The following is a 24,096-nucleotide window of genomic DNA, read 5'->3' as shown; positions in this document are numbered from 1 at the left end:
AGATGAGCTGGGAACAAACTGCTGGGAACAAACTGCTGTGGTCAGTGCTCTTGATAAAAGGGTCATGCCTCTTGAAAATCCTTTTCTGTGCCATGATTAGCTTTGCTCAGACAATTCTTGACACTTCAGTTTGAAAGACACTTCAGAAATGGCTGTTTGTTGATTCCTTCACCTTCATCGGCCTAGATCCTTCTTCCTAGCAAATTGTACTTAAAGGGATGAGACTTAAGGATTTTGTTTTCCTATTGAGAAGTGTTTCAGTGGAAGCTATAAGAATCTTTCCTATGTTTTAAATGAAACTTTGTAGTTTCAACACTTCCTTCCTGTGTTTTTTTAGTAAATTAATCATCTAATTAATACCATACGTTGATGTGGAAGTTCTGAATTTGCTGTACCAGACTGGGCCCCATGAGTTTTCAGTCTACTGACCCCAAAAAGGTGATTCAGAAGATGAGTAAAAAGAAAACATTTTTTTAAGAAGCATTTTGTTGCCAGTGAAAGAGTTAACTTATTTAGTGGGTTTTTGGTTAGAGACAGTTTGTATTCTGATGTTAGGTCTGTGTATCCTTCCTGGTATGACTGAGTGTTTTCATTACAGACTTTAAAAAGAACAAATTTGAAGCTGTAAGAAGTTTGTAGGCAGTGTTTTTGCACACTTAGTTTGTACAGTAGGCTGCCCTTGAAACATATGCATTTTATGCCTTGAAATGAATTCCCAAAACATTTTTACTGTATAACTTGTGCCCTCTTTTCCTTCCCTGGTAGGAAGTGCCTAACCTTTTCTATGCCATGTCACTTTACAGGCATTAGTGTTCTCAAACACAATGGATGAGGAGTTAATTACTCATTTTTCCTAGGAAGTGCAAACTCATACACATCTAAACCTTGTTTAAATATTGAAATTCACATTGCTAGAATTCCCTTGCCCAACAGCTTTTGGTGTGGGCTCCAGCAATGTTATGGAGTTAGGAATTGTATGGAAGTGTATACTCAGCAGTTAAGTCCCTAATGAGAGCCAAACAGCCTAAATCTACCTCAGGAAACAATGGAAGTTTGAAGGAAGAATTTTGGTTAAACTCAGAGCTTTGTTAGGGGATCAAAAGTTAATTAAAAATAATCTCTCCTTGACATGGTCTCTGCACAGCAGCCTTCCTCCTACCCCCACTCCTCAACATAGAGGTTGTTGGAGTAGAAGAAAGGTTAAGGTTACTTTGGGTTACTTTGAAACAATGGCTATTGGTGGTGGTTTTTCACTGTGCACTTTCTTGCACCTTCAGAGTAACCTCCAAATGTGCTGTCCCACTTGGTCTGTAGTTACTGCCTTCCATATAATCCAATTCAGTTTAAGGCTTAATTTTCTGTCCACTTTGTCCAATTTCTATTATTTTGCTTGCCTTTGATATACTTGAAAAATATGAGAGAATCCAGGGAAAGCTGAGCTCTGTGAACATCTGGTGTGTTGCAAAGGTCTGTCATTCTGTTCTTGCTGGTGGGCAAGTGCATTTTTGCTGCAGTAGTGGCCACTGTAGTCCAAGCAGATGCTGTCATCGGATCTCTGGGGTTCAAGTTTCTTGCAAGAACTGAGCGAAATAGACTCACTGTGTAGTTCTCCTGCTTCATCCCAGGGGAAGTCTCAGGGGGGAACTTCTCTGCACTCCACATATGCTGTGACACAGTTTCAGGGCTTAGACCTTGTCTGGGTGGATCACCATGTCCTTTGGGTGCTTGTTCCTGTGTTTCTGTGCCAGTTGTATCCATAGCATTTCTCAGTTGCTGGGGTGAGATGAAGATGTCTTCTACTCCAAGTTATAACCTATACTTAAAGAAAGGCTGATGGAACCTGGATGAGTTTACTTTCCCTGGCCTGTAGGCAATGCTTGCAGGATCAGAGAAGGCCAAGGTGCATTGGAATTAGGCAGCCTGAGCGTGTACTGGAGATACTGAACCAGGACTGTGGGATCCACCTTTTTCAAACATGGGAAAAATCTTGGCTGGACTGTGGTTAGCAAGATGTACCCAGACTGAGCCTGCCTTTGCTCCTCTTTCAGACAACATCTGAGAACAGGGAAAGAAAGCTACTTGAGTCTGTGGAATGGAGACTTTAAGCTATTATGTCAAAGAGAAATGCTTGCCAATTTTTCTTCCTAGAAGGGCAGAGATGTGCAGCACATACTGGCTACTCCACCTGGCAGAAGGGATTTAGTGCCTCTCTCTGTTCCTGTCTCCCATCCACTGAGTTTTCACAGGACATCCAGTGATTCTTTTATTTGGGCCCAAACTACAGTGAAGTCCAGCTATGGTTTCTGGTTTGGGCTTCATGACTTCAGAGCAGTGAAATCAGTCTCTCTGAGAAATTGCATGCATGTACTTGTGTGACTTAGGTGCACTCTGTGCTGTTGCAGCTGTGGTGTTGGTATGTGAATTGTATCAAAGGGGGACTGGCTTCCTCTGACTAATGGTTCCAGTTAGTCACTGAGGAGTCAGATGATTCCACAAAGAGCAACTAGTGTTGGTGCAGGGCCAGGATTCCCAGGGAGAGACACTGTGCTTGTGCTTCATTCCTGCTGGAACTGAGAGCTCCCACTAGCTGCAACAGGATCTGTGGAGGTGCTGCAGACCCTGTGTTTGCAGGCTGCACGTCCTTGGAAATAGGAACAGGAACTTGGCATGAGGGGTTGGTGTAGGATTATACAGTTGTCCGGTACCTACCTGCAGGTGTAATGGTGACTGCAGGAGTCTGGAGGTAAAAATCTCAACATTATCTGTTGTGAAACAGCAGTCCTGTGGTAATTTTGATGTGCAACTCAGCGGATTTTTTCTTGCTCAGCAAATTACCTCATAGGTAGTCATCTGTCAGTTTCCTTTAAGAAATGCAGTAGCTGTGAAAACCTAGGTGTTAAAGGATACTTGAAATTAATGAAATAATGCACTCTTTTCTGTTTTTCAGTTTAGAGTTTCTATACCTTGGAGGGAATTTCATTACGGCAATTCCACCTGAATTAGCAAAACTGCCTTCTCTGAGGTATCTAGTTCTGTGTGACAACAAGATCCAGAGCATTCCACCTCAGCTGGCACAGTGAGTATTTAGTGTCATTAGCCACCAGCTGTAATTAACTCTTTGAACTTTTTCTTCTGTGTGTGTGGATAAAAGTACCTGGGAAGATCTATTTGTCCTTCAGTTTGTTAATGTGACTGGAATAGAAAAAGAACATCCTTGGCATGGTGCACTGCAGGCAGAGCATGAATATATGATCTGGAAAACTAAATGAAAGGGTTATATTAAAAAACAATCACCGAGATTACACCTTACAGTGAATTAACAGGTTTTTATAGAGGACCCTGAAAAGTACCTGGGCAACTCAGAAAAGATAGATTGCTACTTTAAAAAGTAAGAATAGTACTGATTTATTATTAATGAATGCTTGATGGGTTTTGCCTTTCACCCAAAACCTTTTTGTGTGTACTTTTGTCTTGTACCATCCTCTGTGTTCCCTTGGCATTCCTTACCTTAGGATCTCAAGAGTGTTTCTGTAATCCTACAGCACAGTTCTAATGGCTAGGTTACTGCTTTATCTGTTCATAATGGGGGAAAGAGGACACTGCAGTCCTGTATGTGTAGCCTAAGATGGGAAATGAAAATGGGATGTATAGCTGTAATCCTAAAAACAATTGAATGGCAGCATGGAGTTCTCCAAGTTGGAATTTGAGGCTGTAGTGGGATTATTCTTAAAGTACAATGTCTTGTAACTTCTACAAGTTTGGGAGCAGCCCTGGATGCTGTGCTGGAGCACTGCTTTGTGCTTCCTGAGAGGAGAAAGCCTTGTCCAAAAGCAAAATAATTGCTTGTCTCCTGTGCTGCTGCTGGCCTGGCCTGACCTCGTTCAGATCTGGTGGTATCAGCGTGAGGTGGTGCAGCCGCAAGCAGTGAAAACATGGGGCTTTCCAGGGCTGGCTCCCTCCCAGCAATCATCTTTAATGCATGAGACAGAGCAGGTGACTTATTCAGAGCACTGCATGGGACTGTTCTTGATGCATGTGCTGGGTACAAGGAAATGTTATGTCCCTTGAAAGCACTCAGTTTGTACACTTTTGTTCTACCTTTTTTGGGGGCTGTGTGTGTACTGAGAGGGATAGCAGCATGTTTAAGACTGTGTTTCTTTAGCAGGTATTCTGGTGCTGAGCCGAGTTTTCTAGTGCATTGTGTGTACTGGAGTAAGAACAGTTATTTTAGTGTGAATTTATGTTTTAAAAGGGAGAAAAGCCAAAGAAAAAGTAGTTGGTGGGAGAGTAATTAGGTCTGCTTAATGCAGCTGTGGGGCAATTTTGCTTGCACATCTTGACAGGGTTTCCATCTCCATCCTTAGGCTGCATTCCCTGCGTTCCCTTAGCCTGCACAATAACCTGCTGACTTACCTTCCCCGAGAGATCCTTAACCTGGTTCACCTCGACGAGCTGAGCTTGCGTGGGAACCCGCTGGTGGTGCGGTTTGTGCGTGACCTGACCTACAATCCCCCGAGCCTTCAGGAGCTGGCTGGACGCACAATTAAAACTCGCAACGTTCCCTACGCTCCCAGCGATCTCCCAGAGAGTCTTGTCCGCTACCTGAGCTTGGCCAGCAACTGCCCCAATCCTAAATGTGGGGGTAAGTTCACCTTTACAGCTCTGCTTCCTGCTCGTACCTTGTGGTTTCCTCTCCCTCTGACTTACTGTGACTTTATAAGCTCTCTCGGGTTCAAAGTGTTACTTACTGCAGCCACATTCTGGCTGTATTTCTCTGGCTCCAGGTCTCCTGGAGACTTGTTTTTAAGGAGCTTTGTTCACTTAGGAACAGTATTCAGAGTTGCAGTGATGTTTTACTGTATTTGCATGGGAGTGTAAGACAGCACTTCTGTCAGAGTGTTTATAGCTCATCCCAGGTCTCCACTATGGTTTTATGATCTGAAGTTTCCAATCCATTTGCCTTGAAATAGCTCAGAGCAAGTAATGGACAGCAGAACTTTTGCACATACTCTTGGCTGAATGGTGAGCATCATTTCTGGGTGGAAAAAAGGAGAGTGATTAGCAGTTACCAACAGCAACTTGCTTAGCTCTAGCTTGGGACCACTAGCCTGCAGTTCTTGGAAGGAGAGGACTTCATAAAACAGCCTGGAATGATTTGGCTTAATTTGGCTCAATGCTTAATCTTTAACCAGAGTAAATGATCTGCACATCTAGCATTTAGAAGAGTAAGGGAAAAGAAATCATTAATTAGTATCTACCCTGCAGTCATAATGCAAGCTGTTATCTTCTTACAGGACAATATCAAAGCATGCTCCATAAGCAAAGATGGAAGGGCCAGGACTTATATTGGGAGGGAAAGAAAAGTTTCTTTTTTTAAGAGTTTTACACAGCTTGGATAGCAGTGCTTTTGTGCTTTTTCACTATGCTGTATGTACTTGCACAGTACTGCAGCATTGCTCTAGCACTGCAGGAGAAAAGTATTCTCCTGACCAGCAAGGACTTTAAACACTGCTGGAAACTTCTGAAAATGTCAGCGTCTAAAATCACTTGCTGTGACAGGAAGAGAACATAATTGTGTGTTACAGCAAGACTGTTGCCATGGAAAGTAGCATCCAAGCTCAGCATGGTGGCTTCACTCAAGCAGAAGAAAAGTAGAGCTGTGAAGGTCTATTCGTGAATGCATTTTTACTAACTGGTAGAAGAGGTTTTACAAGTTTGAAGATAGAGTGCATTAATTCATTTGACGTTGAAGAAGTTTGCAAATTCCCAGCCTGAGTTTTCTCCGTAATGAAGAAATTGCCGCGTTATTTGGAAGTAACTGCCCTGTGTCTTTATATGAAGAGTGTGCTGTTCTGAATCACCTATCAAATACAGTTTTACAGGATTTTTTTACTAAGAAAAGAAATTTCACATTTTCAGAGGTATTCCACCAGTATCCCTTCTGCTCCTACATGTAGTGCAGTACAGTGCCAATGAAATCCTAATTGAAGGCATATGCTCCAGGCACAAGAGCCCTGTGGATTTTGCAGGTCTCTGGGTTCAGGGTCTCATGTGTTTCTGTTCCCTCTCCCCCACAGGTGTGTACTTTGACAGCTGCGTCAGACAGATCAAGTTCGTTGACTTCTGTGGGAAGTATCGTCTCCCGCTGATGCACTACCTGTGCTCCCCAGAGTGCTCCTCTCCCTTCAGCTCTGCCTCTCAGAGCTCCACTTCCCAGAGCGAGTCTGACTCTGAGGATGAGGCCAGCGTCGCCGCGCACAGGATGCAGAAAGTCCTTCTGGGATAACGGGCAGCCAGAGGGGAAGACGGGAAGGAAAATGGATTTGAAAAGCAATAGTGGAATGGTGAAGCACGAGCCACCGGCCTGAAGGGCTCATGAGAAATTGTCCTCAAGTTCATGCAGGGACAGAACATCTTAGCAAGCCTGGACTTGCTTGGTGCAGTGCTGCTTAGGAGATCTAACTCAGTAGCGTGCTGCCTGTAGGTTGCCTGGGGTTGTTAGAAATGTCTCCTGGCTGGGAGGCACCCCCCCTCCCTCAGATGGGCTGGGAGAGGGATTTGTTCTCACTGGCGGATTCAGAAGGATTTTAATATATGAAACTTGACTGGACTTCAGTCATCCTGCAGAGCAAAGGAGACTGTCCAGATCCTTTAACACTGTGGTAAATCAGAAACAGGCTAATGATGCCATGTGAGTATGTATGGACCCCAGTGTTTTACATAACAGTTTGATTCCTTTCTGTCTCCTTTGATCTCAGTTACAGATTTTATACCCATCCACTGAAAATGAAAGTTGAATTTTTTTTATTCAGGACTAGATTTTTCCAAACTCTGGTTACTCTTCCTTTGCCTAGAGGTGTAGGGTTTCTGAACTGTTACAGATGTTTTCGCCATCATAGAACTGAGCCACCTTTTTTTCTCCCTTGTTATACTGAGCTGCTCTTAGTGTTTCCTTCTAACAATATTTGTTATTTTTCCTCCTCCTCCCTCTTACCATTACACCTGAAGTGTTGCTGTCTTTATGGTGCCTTCAGAAAACAGACAAGTTGTTCTGTTATAATTGGTATTACTTCAGACTTGTGGCCTGTGCAAGGGACCAGATGTGATGCTTTGTTTCATACTTTTGAGTCTCAGCTTACTGGAACAAATCTGCTTTTATAGCTGTGAATTGTAGGAAAGGTCTCAGTTGACATTTTTTGTTTATAAACAGACACACTTTCCCACAGTTTGCTCTGCTGTGCTTGGTACAGAGTACTTTCCATCTTTAAGGTCATGGGCCTGAGGTACATAGCAGCTCAGTGAATTGAAATACCCAGAGAAATGCTGTGGAGAATGTCTTTTTTTTTTCCTGATTCCTAACAGGAGAGGAAAAACTGGTAGGGAGGCAAAGGCATGTTATCTGACTTCTTGCACAAGGTGCTTTTGAAATGTCTTCCTTATTTGTTTGCATTTGCTCTTGTGGCAATAGCTTTGGCAGTCTGTTGATAGTTCAAATAATACACTCAGTTATCTTAAACTATGTTTAAGGGAAAGCTGCAGAAAATAGCTCAGAATTTTTAAGCATCAAGAAATATCTTATAAAATTAATATTACAAATTGACAGCTATCTATAAATCTACTTTATGAGGCTGTTGTGTGCTTCACTCAGTGAGAGCTGCTCCTTTATTAATATTTCATGGTAGACAGTCCTTTTGATGCAGTTCCTGATAGAGCAAATCCAGCTGTGCCTTTGAATGCACGAACAGAGCAAAATCATCATGTTAAGAAGCTGAAATGAACAAGAAAAACTTTCTTAACCCACTTTGGCCCTGCAGGGTAATTAAAAACCTGTGCTTCTCTCCTGCATTCAGAAAACACATATACCTATTTGAACATCTCTGTGTTAATGGTCCTGTTTAATTATGTTTGACACTTCATGTATTAAAGCACTTTGATAATTCTGCTCTTTATAACTAGCTTTAGTGATTTTTTTTTAATTAGACTACAATTCTTGCTTTCATGTAACCTGAAGAACATGGTCTGTGAAACTTTGTATGTTCCAGTCTGTCTTGGTGTGCAAGCTGAATTTCTTGCCTTGCATTTCCTTGACAGAACTCTTTATTTCCCCAATTTCCCTTGGACATAACTGGAATTTGAAATTATCTGATAGTAAAATAATACCCTGTTCATTGTTAATCATTGCAACTTAGTTCCCACACACACGTGATTCCCTGTGTGCCTTGATCCACAGGGAATTAATTGCATGTGCTCTATGCTTTTCCAAATAGTTTTTTAAAGTATATTTTTAAGACACAATGAGGAGTATGTGCCAAGCAACTGGACGTCTCTTTAGCAGATTCTATGAGGTTTGCTTGGGAAGAAGAATCTACACGTTTTGAGAGAAACCGACTGCATGCTGTTAGTGAAATTGCAACCTGTGAGCGGCCTGTTGTGTTCATCTCTTTCAGATGCTCCTTGCTGTCCCAAGTGAACATAGGCATAGCAATGCTGAATGACAGTAAGATGATTCCAGAGCCATAGTTTTAACTTGCCTGCTGGTATAACTGTAGCAGTCAACTGAGTGATCTAGAGCTTGACTCTCCTGCCAGCAAAAGTGAGCCACACAAGTTGAGATCTCAAGATCTTTTCAGCTCAGGGCCATGAGGTACCACCTTCCTTTCTTGTCTTTAGCAGCAGCTGCCTTGAAGTCATGCATTTTTTCACTTCACAAAGCTAGATTTCATCAGAGTTCCTGCTTGCACAGTAGCACCTCTGTGTGTGATGAGTTCAGTCCAGTGGTGGCTGGTTCTAATTTAGCTCGATCCTTAACTGCAGTTTCTTTCCTAACTGAACAGGCATCCCACTTCTGCCCAAATATTATATGGCCTATTAGGGTAATCTTTTTTTTCCACAGATTCTTCACTGTAGCCAGATCAAAACTTGACAGCTTACACAGTTGATATCTATGCATTTTTAGACTTGATAAAATGTGTCTTAAAATTATTATATATATATATATATATATACATATATATATATATATATATATATATTCCTGAATATAGCTACCAAGTTTTCTTTTTGCTGCTGGGCTTTAAAGTGCAATTCAAGTAAGTCAGAATTTAAAACAATCAAGAACTTGTATGAAAAACAAATGTTGGTTGGTTGTTTGGATTTGAGGTTTTTTCCCTCTGAGGTAATTTTGAGAAGACTAGGGATGTGGATATATTCTGTAGTGCCTAACACATTGAGCCCCCATGAGTCATTTTTCAGCAATTGTTCGCCCCCAAAGACTTGAAAATGTACTGGGCAATAACATAGGTGAGACACAACTCTTAAATACACAGGTGGATGATAGGCACTAGCTTCTACCATCCCCTTCTCAGGGGCCCTGAGAAGTAGGCAGTGTTTTTGCCACTGTCTGTCTGTTTGTTTGTTTGTTTTCTGCCAGTTTGTAGCAGATCTCAGCTCCTGAAGATGCATCTTTAAGTGAAGTCTTCAGTCAATGTTTTGGTATCCGTCCCCTTGTTGCTGCAGCAGCCCAGCATGACCAGCTTTTGAAGCTGTTCTTAAGCTGAGACACAAGTGTGTTAAGCAAAGTTGCTCATTCCTTCTTCCATGTGGGGCCTGGGGCCCTGCCTGCATTCATCCACTGCCCCACTGAGCCTCTGCCAGGGAGAGCTGCTGGTGTGTTTCTGAATGCAGGTACTTGATGGGAACAGTGGGGTCATGTTAAAAAGAAGCAAAATATCAATTCGATGGGAAGCAACTTAGACAGTTGCCAATTCTTTTATGTTTCTTTAATAAGAGGTGAGACCTGAGGAAGTCAGTAATGAATATTTAAACATACTCTGAAGTGGCCAGATGCAGTTTTTCATGGGCTTCTGTCCTGGTCATTTTAAGTCTTTGAAATCTTGTGTTGAATTATAATGGGACTGGGGGGGAGGGAAGGGAGAACCAACTCCTTTTTGTTCCTTACTCTTGTTGGCAATAATGAATGGAAGGAATTTAATCCAATGAAAGTAATGAAACTTAATCCTTGCAATGCATCTTTGTTGCCCAGTTCAAAGAACTATTTTAATGCATCTTATTCACACCATGCCCTCCCTCCCCAACTGAAGACACTTCAAATAGACTGCTCCAGAGTGCACACTAATAGAGCAGTAACTCTGTCTTGGAAACCTTTCTATTGATTATTTCACTTGCTTGCCTGACTAGAGAATTGATCGTATACTGACCAGAACACTAAGGGTAGAAAGGGTTCTCATCCAGCCCTCTTGTTGAATTTTTATATAAGCATTTGTTTTGGGACATCTTAAAGTGCCTTATGATTTTAAAACTGTATTTTGCCTGAAACATATGAATGTAGACTATCTCTATTTCATTATAAGCTGTAAAACAAATTGCAAACACTAAACCTACAAAAATGTTATTTCTGCTGTTGTCTGTCCATTATTTCCCGACATCTCAGTTCTGGTGTTTCTGCAGACAGAACTCTTGTAGGATTGGAAGCATTAAAAGGGGGCCGTACGTGGGAGTGGATGGGATTTGATCTGTGCTGTGTAAAACCACGGAGTAGGTGAGACTTCCAAAGGGAATGCTGAAATTCCTGGTTCTTGGGGCCTACTTGTGACAGACCAGTGTGTGTTACAGGACCAGACCCTGTTTTACTTCTGGAAGAGTGTTGCAGAGATTTGCTCCACAGTTCAAAGGCAGAAGTAACTCGCAGACAGGATAAATACCCGAACAAGAGCAAGTGGCATCATGGTGGAGTTTTCCAACAATATGGAACAGTTCTAAACGTTGTGAATTGTTTCCTTCTTAATACACTAACCTTGAAACTTGTAAATGACTTTTTGAATGCTAATTTTCTGATCATGTTAACTGGCTAATGTGTTCCCATTTCTTGAGTAATCCCATGTTTCCTCCTACATCCTGAAGAGTTTTGTGATCTATTGCCAAAATGTTTTGGATCCTGCCATGCAATTACCAGTTGTCAGTGCAGAAATGTGGTGTATTGGAAAATGGGACAGTGGGAAACAAGAATGACTTGATACTAACTTCAGCAGGGACTATTTCAGAGATGGTTCAACTTCATATGTAAGGAAAAACCTCTCAAATTATGCAGCAGCTCCATTTTGAGTAACATAAAGCACAGAGGAATGCAGTGACCTTGCAGTAATAGCCAGGCTGAGAATATTCTTATTTCTTTTTGTTAACTAATTTAAGGATACATTTTTCTTTGCCTTCTTAATGCTTACCTTATATGTGGAAACAAATCCTTGAAGTGATGATTCCTGACACGAGTTGCCCGTGTTTTCATCTTTAGGAGCAAATCTTGGCTCTCAGACCCTCTCCTCTGTCGTTAGCACTAAAACAGCAGGAAGAGTACAGAGGAAATGTGAGTGACTAGGTGGCTGAACCAGATGCTCAGAATGTCAAATTGACGTTTTAGGCTCATGCAGTTGCACAGATCTAAAGGGCAGTATTATGTTGTTGCATTGGAAGTGTGTCATCATAAAGTAGAGCTGTACTTCTCTTAGACATGCTGCCTTAGGTGATCAAGACAGTTAGAGCTGAATATATGCACCTTTTTCTCTGCACTAGGGTTGCGAGTTGCAGTTGCCAGCCTTAAAAAATAAAATTCTGGGAGAAAGTCCAAGTGCTGCATTGAAGAAGAGCAGGGCCATCTCTTTGTCCTGGCCTGGGACTTACTGGTAGCAGCACAAAACTACTCTCAGAGTGGTGAAGGATTAATGTATCTTCAGAGTGTTGTGCAAGTGCCCTGTCTGTAACCCCTTCTTGACTCCATGGAAAAAGCAGGACCCAGAGTCAGTACTGGTAAGTGAGTTGTGTTGGCAAATAAATGATTTCATGGAGCTCTATCACTCCTCCTGTAAGGGAATGAGGTGGACCAGAGTGTAACAGGGTCCTTGCCGGAGCTTGACTTGGGCACTAATGAACAGGTGAGTTGGGAGGGCAAACAAACCCTTCATCTGAGTGATAGCTTAGCTGGGGGCAGGGGGTCACAGAGTGAGGCCAGCAGGTCAGCATGTCACCCTTTGCATCTGCAACGACACAGATACTTAACACTGGTGAAAGGACATGTATGAAAGGTACAGCATTGTTTTATTTGGGGGTTGTCCCTGAAAGAGTAAATTTCAGACTAATGCCTTTGAAAATGGATAGGAAATGCCATTGTGGAAAAATGTTTTTCAGTAATTCCTGGTGTTCCTGGCATCCCTAGTAAAAGTTAGTGTAACAAACATGCACAATATTGAGCAAACAATGTCCTTTTTGCCAGCCAATGTTCCGTGGTTGCTCTAAAGCCTTGCTTTGCAAATGCTCTTTGTTGACTCGGAAGGGCAGCCTGTGGTTCCTCAGGAACAGCCATGTCATGGGTGTAGATGACTTAACGGATTCTCCTTGTGAGCAGGGTAACACTGAACAAATCTTGACCAAACTGGCATTTCATGGGAATGGGGCAGAATATGGATGAGGGCCTAGATGCTAGAAATGAGGGACCTCTCATTTCCCTTAACAATAACCCTCTACTTCAAACATGCTGGGTATTTCTTGAAGGCTGGGGTAAATCTGTCCTTTTGGGGACGTCCTTTGTATCAGGTTAACGGCTCACTGCAAGTCGTGTACTTTCCTGGCAGCAGATCCCACTGGGCCACTCAGGACAGGGATTTGTTTCCCTGTGGGTTGTCCTGCTCTCCCTCAGAGGGCCCTGAACTCAACCCCTGCTCATAAAACCTCCCCACAGGCACAGGGGGCTTGGTGAAAGCACTGGCTGAACCCAGCACTTTGTTTCTGTTGTGAGTAGTTCTGTTCTGTTCTGTTCTGTTCTGTTCTGTTCTGAGGGCCTTGCTGGAAGACTTTAAAACATCCCTTGCATTTATAAAACCAAACACCCTTTATAATCTAAATCAGACCCGAGTGGTTTGCAGCAGTGGTTTTTATCTTCAAATAAACACTGCAGTGTGTTTTCCAAAGTTGGGTTCCCTACTTACTCTCTTCAGGCATTTGGAGTTAAATTGCATCTTTTTGTTTGTTTTTCTTTCTTTAAAGCAGTCCTGAGTCTTTGACTGAGAGATATAATCATAAAAGGCCTTGCAGAAAACCCCATGCAACTGGGCTCGTCAAAACACGTTTTGAAATGGTCCAGGAATGTCTGAAACTTTGTTGGTCTTTCACAACTTGCAACCCCATCTGGCTGCCTTGCACTTTGAAAACCTGTTGAGAGATGACCCTTTGCCATGGTTTGTAGGGAAAGCCCACACTGGTGCCTGACCACAGCTCGTCCCTAGTCCCACGCACAGCCCTCCAAGAATCCTGGCTAGAAATGCTTCATAGTGCTTCTAGGAAAACAGATTTTGTTTGGTGTGTGTGTGGAGGGAACAATTATGGCCTTGGGAAGCAAAAATTGCCCTTGACTGAATGCTGACAGCTGGCATACGCCAGGTGTGTCCTGGCAGCAGGTATTTTCAACCCTGTGCTCAGAGGTCCCTACAACTGTGGGCCATGAGGAAGAAAACCACTGTGCAGCATGTTCAGGAGCATCTTGTTTGCTTCCACACCTCTCAATACAGGGCTGTGGGCATGTTACATTTCAACTCTGCGTGAATAAGGGATCTGCTCTGGTTTATTGCTATAAATATGGTCTGCATTAATAGTGGCTGGCAAAGCCCTGATGGGGTATATTCCTGCTCCTGTGATCCCACTTCAAGCAGGGCATTGCAGCTAGTGAATTCCCCACAGGAAAGAGGGCAAAGGCAGAGCGTCTCCCAGGGCCAACGTGTTCCTGCAGCAAGGAGGAGCCTGAGCTTGTTCTTGTTTACCTGCACCAGTTGCACATAAATGCCATTTGCACAGGAGGGGATTAGCAGGGCTTGTCTTCCACCAGCAGCCTGGAAAAGGGCATGTGCAAGGGCAGGGGGTATCACTGTAATTGCTGCTGATGCTGCAGGTGGCTGGCCCAAAAACAAGTTATAAGAGAACTGGCTGCTGGTGAGGATGTCAAAAGGGCCCATCCCTGCATGGTCCAAGGGAGGCTCATGTCAGGTGTCTCCTTAGGATTGGGAAATGGCAGATGCCTTTGCCATTATACAGTTGAGTATTTGCATCCAAAAGGTCATTTCTCGTGGAGAAAGAGGTTCACCAGTGGCTGCCTGCTTCTGCTCTGGGTTGTCACAAGAGCTTTGCTCCCAGAGTCACAGATGTGCCCCTCCAAGGTGACTCCCTTTGAGAAGCGTACTGAAAATGGGTGGCAAAAGTGTCACTTTTGTGTCACACTGCCAGTTATCTACATTTTTTGGGGATTCACATTATGAAATAACATTGACTCCAGGGTAATTCCTCAAACCCAACACCAGCTTCTGAACCAAGGGTGTCGTGGCAGAGAACACCTTCCAACATCATTTGTAGTCTCCTGCCAAAAGGACATCACCAGGGGTGATCTCTGCTATCCATCAGGTGCTCTGAAGGTGGCTTCTGTACCAGGTGAGTGAGGAGGAAACATCCTCTTTAATGGCATTTTCTGATTGCCACTCCCTCTTCAGACAGCTTTTCAACAAATATGCCTTCTACACCATTCCACACATCACAAGTGTCTAGTGAGGGTGTCTCACATTATGCTTTTTAAACCATCATGGTGTTGTCCCCAGATTTCTGTGGCCAAAGGTGAAGCCTGATGATAATTTGATATGACAAAATGAGGCCCTGGGCGGACATGACTAAATAGCAACAGTGGTGTGACAAAGGGCCTTTGGATAGTGCAGAACATATTTCATCCTGTGTAAAGGAAACAGATGCTGCTTTTTTCCAAGGAAAGGGATGTAGGAATATGGAAATATGCCCCACAAATAATTCTTTCACATTCATTAATGCATCAACAGATGAATCTTCCAGTGATACCTGGGATGGATGAGGAGGTTCATGGTTATCATGACCCAGCAAATCTTTAAGGTGATGGCTGGTTCATCACCAGCAGAAAAGCCTTTCATCCTTCCACAGGCTCTACAGACAACTTTATGTTGGTTATATCTCAGTCCAGGCAACCACAGGAGTTGTGCATGGGTCTGCAGTAACTTTGCTCATTCAGTGCATTCATTTCTGAAGTCCAGAGTAATAGCCTGGCAACAGAAAGGCTGGAATGACATTTGAAAAGGCTGTTCCAGTCATCTTTTGCTACTGTTCCAGGTGCCAGCATAATGTATTTCCCCAAGCCTGCTTCCCAGAAGCCTGCTACATCCTTGGGTTTAACTAACCATTGCAGAAGCTGAGTTGCTGTTTCATGAGAAGACATCAATGCTGGCACTCCTGGCTACAGTAATAAAAACATCCTCCCTTGCCTGTGTTTTCTCCTTGTCGTAAAGGGCCTGAACATCCCAGATCTGAGAGCTATTCCATGTGACTTTTGAGCTGTACATGGCAGCCCAGCCATTTCCTCCCTTCTTCTCTCCTCTCTTTTTACAGTAACAACCTTTTCATACTTGCAAGTCCTGTTGCTTTTGTCACAAACTTTCTTCAGAATTCTCCAGGGTGAATAAAGCTGAGAAATGTCTTGTCTTCACAATCTTTTATTCAGGAACAAGTGTCTTCTTCATGCAAATTTCATTGGCAAGCATCTAGTCAAACTTTTTCAAAGACATCCATTTTTCTCAATTTCTTTTTAAGAAAAGAAAGGTGTGTTTCTTTTATTTTTAAAGCATCTCATGATGAATGGGCTGTCAGAACCTTCAGAGAGACTGAGGAGTTCACAACTTCAAGGCTGGTGTGTGTTGTCCTATGAAGCCTGTGATTATAATCCCTTTAAAGGACAGTAAGCAGAAACTCTTGTGAGTTGTACATTATTTTCCCATCTCAGATTCTAAATGTTGGGGTAAAGCAATTAGCAGTTGCTGCTTTGAATTTCTTAGTGGCAACAAAGCAGTGAGCTTATTGATCAACATACTTCACAGCTTAGTTAAAAATTCTGTACTAAAGATCTGTGATTTTTCAGATTCATGTCCTTAACTCAAAATAGCTTTAAAGGCCATGGAAAATCTATCATGTGACTTGTAAAATATGAGCATATTTAGATCAACATCCACCAAGGGTAAGGTGTACTTTAGTGGTTATTCAATTGGGTGTTGCACATCCACAGAAAGTTGTATTAGAAACAATACTTTTGCTTCTAAAATTTGTTTGTGCCAGCTTTTACACAGAATAACTGTTTCCTTGCATGCCAGGCTTGCATTTGTCTTGTTTCTCAGTTGTCACCCCTCCTGTTCCTGCTCTACTTTCCTTGTTCACTTCAGCTGACGAGCTCCTGGCTTTTAACTTCCTATTTAGTAAGTTATTCTTGGCATTATGGATGCCCAAATGTAGATGGTGGTAACTTTCATTTCCTGTCTCTGTTTCTCATAACCCCTTCTGCCTTTGTCTCTGAAGTCAGCAGCGCTGTCCTTGTGAAAGCCAAGGCTTTACATTGATTTAGCAGACTGATTCAGCTTTTCAGCATTACAGGCTTATCTTTACTCCCATTTGCCTCCACACAGCACCTCCTTCCTGTCTTCTTGCTCTTCCTTCTGCACAAGGATTTTTCCATGGCCCCATGGTAAGCCATTTCCCTTCCATTCCTCACACGGCAGCCCCTTCTTTGGCAGCTAACATAGACATCCACTATGCCAAGGAGCCCACTCTCATGGGCGTGCTTTTCTACAGGGCTTGTTGGTGCAAGTTGTTTGTGGCCTTTCCTTCTGTCCTCACATCTTAGTGCCTCCTCTTCTTCCTCCTAGTGAGCCCAGAAATACCTTCCACAGCTGGCCCCCAGCACTCCATGGCTGTCCCCATGGGGACAGAGAAGGACACATACAGCAGGTCTCTGCTCCAGGATGGCCCATTCAGGATGGATGTGGGACCCTTCTCATTCAACACATTCCCACCAGCATCAGGAACTAATCTTGAGTGATGAAATCTCCCCCTCAATGCCCTCTGTGCCACATGGTTCTCAGCCTCAGCCTGAAGTCTTTGTTTCTAAGGATTGCCATGAGCAAGAGGGCATTGTCTGTGAGTATCTGGAAACAGGGATGTGCAGTCCTTACCTGGCAGCAGAGTGCTTAGCATCCAGGGAGACAAGTGCCAGGCCCCTGCGGTGACAAGGGAACACCTTAAAAGGAAGGCAGTGGCCTGTCTTTCCTGTTCTTAGATGGAAAAGTACTTCAGATGGGGCAGCTAGAGCCAGAAACAAGAGATGCTTCTGTTGTGCACTGTGTGTGCATTAGATCTGTATTAATGGGGATTTGGGTTTGGTTTTACTCTCTACTGTTAGAAAGAAAAACATCTTCACTGTGTCAGGTAGAAGAAAGAACATGGTGAATAACTGAGATGAGATCATTATATGACTTCATGAGTAGTCATGGACTGCTACAATTGAAGGAAACTATCATTTACCACTTGTTATTTAGCAGATGGGCACAGCTGAAACTCGGTTCCACTGCAAACTTTATTGTTTCCCTGTCAAATCCTAAGAGGCTGAGATACCTCCCAGGAGACCACTAATCACTGCTGGCACTGGGTGTTGCTGGCAGCACGAAGGGAACCTTAAAAGCTTTGGTGGTTCAGATTAGCATCCAAAAGGCTGAATGTTTCCTCTGGGTTCCAGGTCATGCTAAACGTTTAATAAAAATCCTACCTTAAGACTCAGTATGAAAGGAAAGAGTGGGCAAGCTTACTGACTGCATCTGGCATGACCAGTCCCTTACCTAAAATTAGCTGAACTCCTCCTCTCCTGTGTCAGCATGCACTAGAGCTTGGGCAGAGCCTGCCTGGTCCTTCAGGAGCTCAGACCTCTGCAGCCTTTTCTGCAGTATGGTACCAGGCATGGCCTTTCACTGAAGCACCATCCAACCTTGGAGGGCATTTGTTATTCCCTCACCAAAACCAGGGACTGATGAAAACCAAGTCTCCAATGGAAAATACAAGTGGAAAAAAAAAAAAACAAGAAAAAAACTGTATGGTTCTTCTTCTGCTTCCCTCTATCCTACCTGCACTATTTTTTATATTATGGTAAATAAAATGTGTCAACCTGTGGACAGCTCAGTCAAGGATGCCCTGTCCTCCCACTGGCAGAACCTTTGCTTTGCCATAAAATATGATTCTGCCCCATCCCATTCCTGTGAGAGGGATTTGCTGATGTTTAATAAAAGCTGTGCATGTGCTCCAACCATATGTGGAAGAGGGAATGATCCACCAAGTTTCTCTCTCCACTTTGTGCTGGTTTTGACTGGGGTAGAGTTAAGTTTCTTCACAGTGACTGGTATGGGGCTGTATTTTGAATTTGTGCTGTCCACAGGGTTGATAATATAGAGATGTTATTGTTGAGCAGATCTTACACAGAGCAAAGACCTTTCCTGCTTTTCATGCTGCCAGGCTGGGGAGGAGGCTGGGGAGTCCTGGGGGGTTGGTCACAGACAGGACAGGTGACCCCAACTGACCAAAGGGATATTCAACACCCTGTGACTTCATGCTCAGTATGTAAAGTGGAGGGAAGAAAGAGGAATGGGGGGACATTTGGAGTGATGGTCCTAACTGTTTGGAAAGGATCTCATCAGAGACGAAGCCATTTGTCTCTGAGTCCCAGGACCAAATCTGTATGAGCATCCTTGTTTGTAGAGCCACAGAGCTGCTTGGTGCCTCCTCCACCGGAAAGCTTGGTCACAGCCTCACTTGATTCCCACACAATCTGGTTACACACTGCAGCATAGGATCATCCTGCTGCTTTCTCAGAAGCTGTACCCTGGCTCCCTTTTCCTTGCCACAGTACCTAATTCATAACCTCATGTTTTCCCCTTGATGCTATCCCCCAAAAAGGCAATAATTAGAAAGCATGTGGGAAACCAGCTTACAACAGCTTGTCAGCCTCTCTCCCACATCCGACAGACTTGACTGAGGGTTTTCTCCATACAGCTGGTCCCCATCCAGCAATGCCACTGGCAGGATGCAAAGAGTCTTCACACAGAGAGCTTCTAACACCCCACAGATTGGCTTCATGGATGGAGCAGAAAGGATTAGGAAGAGTTGAAGCAGACCAGCCTTTCTTCCAGTAGTGAGCACCAGCTTCGCTTCTACAGGGAGTTGCCAAACAGCAGCTTTGAAGGAGGTCATGTCTCAGGCCCAAGCCCTCTGTGACTTTCTGACCTGGCCCCCTGTCAGGTGATTCTGGGATTAGCCTTACTTTGCATAAGAGACAGGCAGGATGAGCAGGGTGTTGCTAACAAACCAGTTTTCATGGGTGGGAGTGAGCTGCAGTTCTAAGCATGGTGGAAACCACGCTGGAGCTGATCTTCCTGCCCTAGACAAGTTCAAAGTGCTGTAGCTTCTACTACAAGGGGATGTGGGTCACATGTCACTCTTCTTCACATGGTGCTATTCTTCCACCATATTCTTTATCCCTCTGGTTTTCCCCACACTTTCCTATTTCTTTTTCCACCTGGCTCACTCCTAAGATCTTGGCTTGTCCATCTAGCAACAGTGGGGTCCAAATCAACCATAGAAAGATCATCTTTCTGAGAGACTGATTCTCTCTCTGGGAAGATGCAGAGCCTTGTACGACAAAGGTTTTTTAACTTGCCCTGGATGGAGAGGCACTAACTGGGCTCAAAATTTTCTGTGGCATGAGTGAGTTACAAAGTTATCTTAAAGTAGTTCACAGAGCCATGGAAAATGGGCTTTAAAGGGAATGTGACCTGGTTCATACTCATGTCCTCAGCTGCACCTAACTACTCCTGGCAGAGATTTCACCATCTGAATGGACAGTCTTCCAGGATGTACTGGGAGGAACAGAGTGAGCAGTGGCAACCTCCCTGAGGGCAGTTCCTTTGTATAAGAATCGTCCACACATGTTCCCAGTTGCCTTATCAAGGTAAATGGTTACAATGGGGAGCTTCTGTCAAGGGGAATGAAGAGGAGTTGAGAAGAGGTTGTTTGGAAAGTGACAGAAAGCCAAAAGGATGGTGTGGGAACAGCAAAAGATTGTTCAAGCCTTCAGAAATCTCAGGAAAGTAGAAAAAGTCCCAGGTCCTGCTCCTGAGAGCTGGAGAAGAGACTAGAAACTCCTGAAGGTTGAAGAAGTGGCTGGTGTTTGCTGAGAGGCTTCACTGTGTGGGGCACAAGCCCTGGTTCTTGCAGATGGGTTCTCTGGATGGCTGTCTGTCCAAAGTCCAGTGCCCAACCTTATGGCCTGGAAATGGGCTGGGAAAGGCAGGATGGCTTTAACAAACCTTAAAATGGGTAAAACTTAAACATTTTACACCCAAAGGACCATGGACTAGGTATGAGAAAAGAAAATTATCAGTTGTTTAAACTCACAAATAGGAAACTTTGTAAGAGGAAAACGTGAAGAAGTTGCCCTTTTAGGAATGCATCGAACAAAACTGGTGTTGCCTAAGTGTGGCTAGATGCTTTTTTAAAGGAGGATGTTACAACTGCTGGCTGCCACATGCTGAGAAAGGAGAGACTGCCTGAAAGACAGAAGGGTGGTGCTTCATGCTAATGGCAGTATTACCCGTTCTACAGCAGGGACTCAGAGCTGACTATGTAGATCAGGAAAGCCCAAGAGGGAGCACTGTGTGCAAGCCTGTGTGTACCTGACTGCCTCATCAAACGAGGCCCAGCACGGGTCTCTCTCTACAGGCTCATTTGCAATGTGTGAAAAGAAAACTGTATTTGCATAGATAATTTAATTCTGGGACACATCTGTGGAGATTGGCTGCAGGCCACAGTCAAGTCTCATGAGAGTTTCTAAGTGTTCTGGATGATAATTTCTCAGCAGAGGATGCGTCCATCCAGCACATCCTGTCTCCCTTTTAGATCCATCGTGATGGGTAGAGACAGTGGAGCTGAGCAGTTGCAATGGACTTGAGCAAAGTCAGGACAATCATAGGTAGTCATATATCAATTTGGCTTTTCCAGGACACTAATTTTCCCCAAGATGAAGCAAAAACTGAATGCAATTCATCCTAAAGAAAACTCAGGCAAATTTAGTGAAATTTGACTGCAATGTAAGTTGCTTAAGAAGAGTTTAGCAGATGACCAAAAGCTGCAGTTAAAGTACAGCGTATTTTTGATGGTTCTGTGTGATACCCTGGTTTGGTGTGAACCCTTGAGGATGGACAAAGCATAACTGTTAAATGGGCTAAAACCCTTAGCCAGACCCCAGAAGAGAAGTGTTATTTCATTAGTTATAGCTAATGACTGGCAAGCAGGGGGGGGTCTCAGTCCACAAAAATCAGCTCCAAGCCCCCTTTTTTCAACAGTAAACTTGAAACAAGGATCCAACCGTTATGTACGTCTTGGAGCAAATGATGTGGGCCAGACCTCCAACATGAGGTGCTGTATCCCAGGTGATCACAGCTCCCACAAGGGATCCAGAAGCTGGAAGGTGTAAGTAGCTCCATGCAGGATGAACAAGGTGCTAAGGACGAAGAGCCAGAGCAGCAGTGAAGAGGCATGAGCAGGTGGTTTATCCTTCTTATCAGGCAATGTTGTGATGGTACTGAACCTCTCCAGGGAGCTCTGAATTCAACTCTTCAACAGGATGTTTAAAAAGAGTAAGGGGTGAGAAAAGACATGGAAGACGGAGAAAATTGCATCCTGCCTCCCCTGGCAGTGTCAAATGAGTTCAGCTTTTGCTTTCCCTTCCTAGGACCCAGCCTCAGGCTGAGCCATGCTGCTGCTGGGCTCCAGCTATTCCCTGGCACAGGGTGATGTGTTCCCAATATGGGGCTACTGACTGTGCTTTAAGCACAGCAGAACCCTCGTCCCTGGAGAGTTTGTAATACAACTCACCTTAACTATGGGCTTTCTGCCCTCACTTGTGCCTTTCCAGACCTCCATTCCTTCCTGCTCGGCAGCACAAATCCTTCTTTGGTGCATACCTGTAGTGCAGCAGGCACTTTCCTGCCTCCAGACAAAATACCCAGGCATTTTTCCCAGACTCCCCAACATCCTGGCTGCAACTACATGTTCTCTGACAATGCCAAGTGACACCGAGAAGGATGTCCCAGCTCTTGTAGGGCTGCAAAGCCAACTGGGATGAGGTTGTGGGGTCCCACTTCTGCTGGGTGAGGAATAAGAGGTGATGCACATCCACGTGTTTGTAACAGTTGCCAAGGACAGTTGTCCATACCTCCAGAATTTTGCACGCTTTTTTTTGTTTGTTTTTTTTGTTTTGTTTTTTTTTTTTTTTTTTTTTTTTTTTTTTTTTGTTTGTTTTTTTTTTTGTTTTTTTTTTTTTTTTGTTTCAGTGCAAAACTGAAGCACACACAAAGCGGGCATTTCTCATTATGACAGTTTACAAAGTGCTTAGTAAAAAACATGAGTCAGTGGGGCAACAGGAGTGTTCTCTGCTAGCTTTGGGAAGAACCAGAAATAAGTCACTTCACTCCTGCTCCTGTGTGGTCAGGGTCTCACTCCTCTCCCCTCATTTCCTGATGAGAGATGTTTCTACTTATGGTCCTGGTTTCATGGAGGCAGAGACCAGATTGTTAAATTGAGTCTAAGAGCCTGTGTGTTTTAAAAGAGATCAGATTTCCAGAGATACTGAAACTTCGTTATAGCCACTGTGAACTGCAGATAATCTGCACCTCTGTAAATTGGAGGGCTGCTTTCAGTGCCAAAATTCAGAATTAATCCATGGGTCTCCTTATTTGAAATTGCTGGATCTTCATCTCCCAAGGCTTTCCAAGAGGCTTTTTCATTATGTGGCAGTAACAAGGCTCCTGCCTCCTTCACCTGCTCTGGATGTGACCCTTGGCCCCACTGAGCCTTCATTGCCCATCACTGCCCAGGCTGGAAAATACTTTCTGGAGCATGGTGTTAGACTCCCTGGGCAAGGTTCGTGCCTCTGTTTCACTTCAGAGGAGGATGGGAAAAGGGAATGGAGAGTTCCTATAGCAGCTTCTCCTCTGGGACATCAGTCAAATCTAGTAAAGGGCAGTGGGAGCTGCTGCCAGAACCAGAGGCTGCAAACTGGATGCTTTTACCAGGCTTGTGAAGTGAGAGGTCATTGTTTGCTTCTGATGGTGCTGTGGGGCACAGCGTGACCAACAGTGCTGTGCAAACCTCTCTGCTCCCATTCAGACCACAGCTGCCCCTGGTCCATGGCTCTGCAGGTCTGAGAATGGGCAGGAGTGGAAAATTAGCACAGTTCATGGCAGAGCCTAGCAGAGTTGGGTAAATGAAGTAAACAGAACAGTGTAAAGGGAGAAAACCTGCACAACCTACACCTGTCTGCAAACAGCCCTTTCCAGCAGCACCTGGCACTTGGCTGCAGGCTGGGAGAGAAACTACGGTGTTGGAGCAGAGCTTTTGGCTTTCAGAGTTGTGGAAAAGTTCTAGTAAAATGGTGTGGGTGTCTTGAGGGGAGAAAGCACAAAATTGATGCGAGCGAGCTGCACGACCGTGGGAGGCAAGACAGGGAAACGGCCAGCACGGTGATGCTGTCAGTGACGGTGGGTCTGTCCACAAGACACTGAACGCTGCTCACACAAACATACCTATTGCAGTAGTCACGCTGGCTACCACTAGCCAAAGGGCGGCACAAGCAGGTACAGAGCGCGAGGTTGGCCGCCCTCGCGTTTACTCACCTTCTCGGGCCGGTTTTGCCACAGACGTGGGGCTTTGTGCTGCCTCAGCTGCCAGGAGCACCCGAGCGAGGCGGCCCGTTCCCAGCCGGGCGCATCCCGCCGGCAGCAGCGGGACAGGGGCCGGAAAGGAGCTCGGCCGCGGGAGAGCGCGGCTAAAGGGCAGCGGCGGCGCGGCCAGGTCAGCCGGGGGCTGTGCCGGGGAGTCCCGCTCTCCTGGCTCCGGGGTGTTCTGGGGAGGGTTCGATGCTACTCTCGTTTGGAGGAGCCGCCGCCGTGAAACGGGATCCAGCCCTGCCGGGACAGCCCCGGCCTCCGGGCTTTTTCCCCGCTGCCGAAAAGTTTTGTCCCGGCTCAGACGGGAGCGGGGCCGGCTCCACCGCCCCGGCGGGAGGAGCGCGGCCGCCCGGGCCCCTCCCGCCGCCCGCCTCCCCCGGGCCGGGCCGGGCCGGGCGGAGCCGGGGCGCTGAGGGGCGGCCACCGGCGC

General features: G+C 44.7%; 1 protein-coding gene and 1 long non-coding RNA gene across 2 annotated transcripts in view; one reads left to right on the top strand and one right to left on the bottom strand.

The window, feature by feature from the left end:
- LRRC58 (leucine rich repeat containing 58) overlaps positions 1-10,411 on the top strand; it is a 17,138-nt gene extending 6,727 nt beyond the window's left edge. Inside the window, exons 2-4 of the mRNA XM_053935496.1 lie at positions 2,948-3,076; positions 4,365-4,642; positions 6,078-10,411. Of these exons, the coding sequence (XP_053791471.1) occupies positions 2,948-3,076; positions 4,365-4,642; positions 6,078-6,286 (616 nt within the window). The 3' untranslated portion in view covers positions 6,287-10,411. The remainder of the gene's footprint in view (positions 1-2,947; positions 3,077-4,364; positions 4,643-6,077) is intronic.
- LOC128784174 (uncharacterized) lies at positions 2,742-23,968 on the bottom strand. Its single transcript, XR_008429393.1, has 3 exons — positions 23,613-23,968; positions 11,241-11,350; positions 2,742-2,889 (listed from the first exon to the last, which is right to left on the bottom strand). It is a non-coding gene; the product is annotated as an uncharacterized LOC128784174 (long non-coding RNA).
- Between the last annotated feature and the right edge of the window lie 128 nt (positions 23,969-24,096).

This window comes from Vidua chalybeata, chromosome 2 (genome assembly GCF_026979565.1).
Source record: "Vidua chalybeata isolate OUT-0048 chromosome 2, bVidCha1 merged haplotype, whole genome shotgun sequence".
In the NCBI taxonomy this organism is placed as follows: Eukaryota; Metazoa; Chordata; class Aves; order Passeriformes; family Viduidae; genus Vidua; species Vidua chalybeata.
Note: the sequence above shows the minus strand (reverse complement) of the source record. Positions and strands in the feature narration are given on the sequence as shown.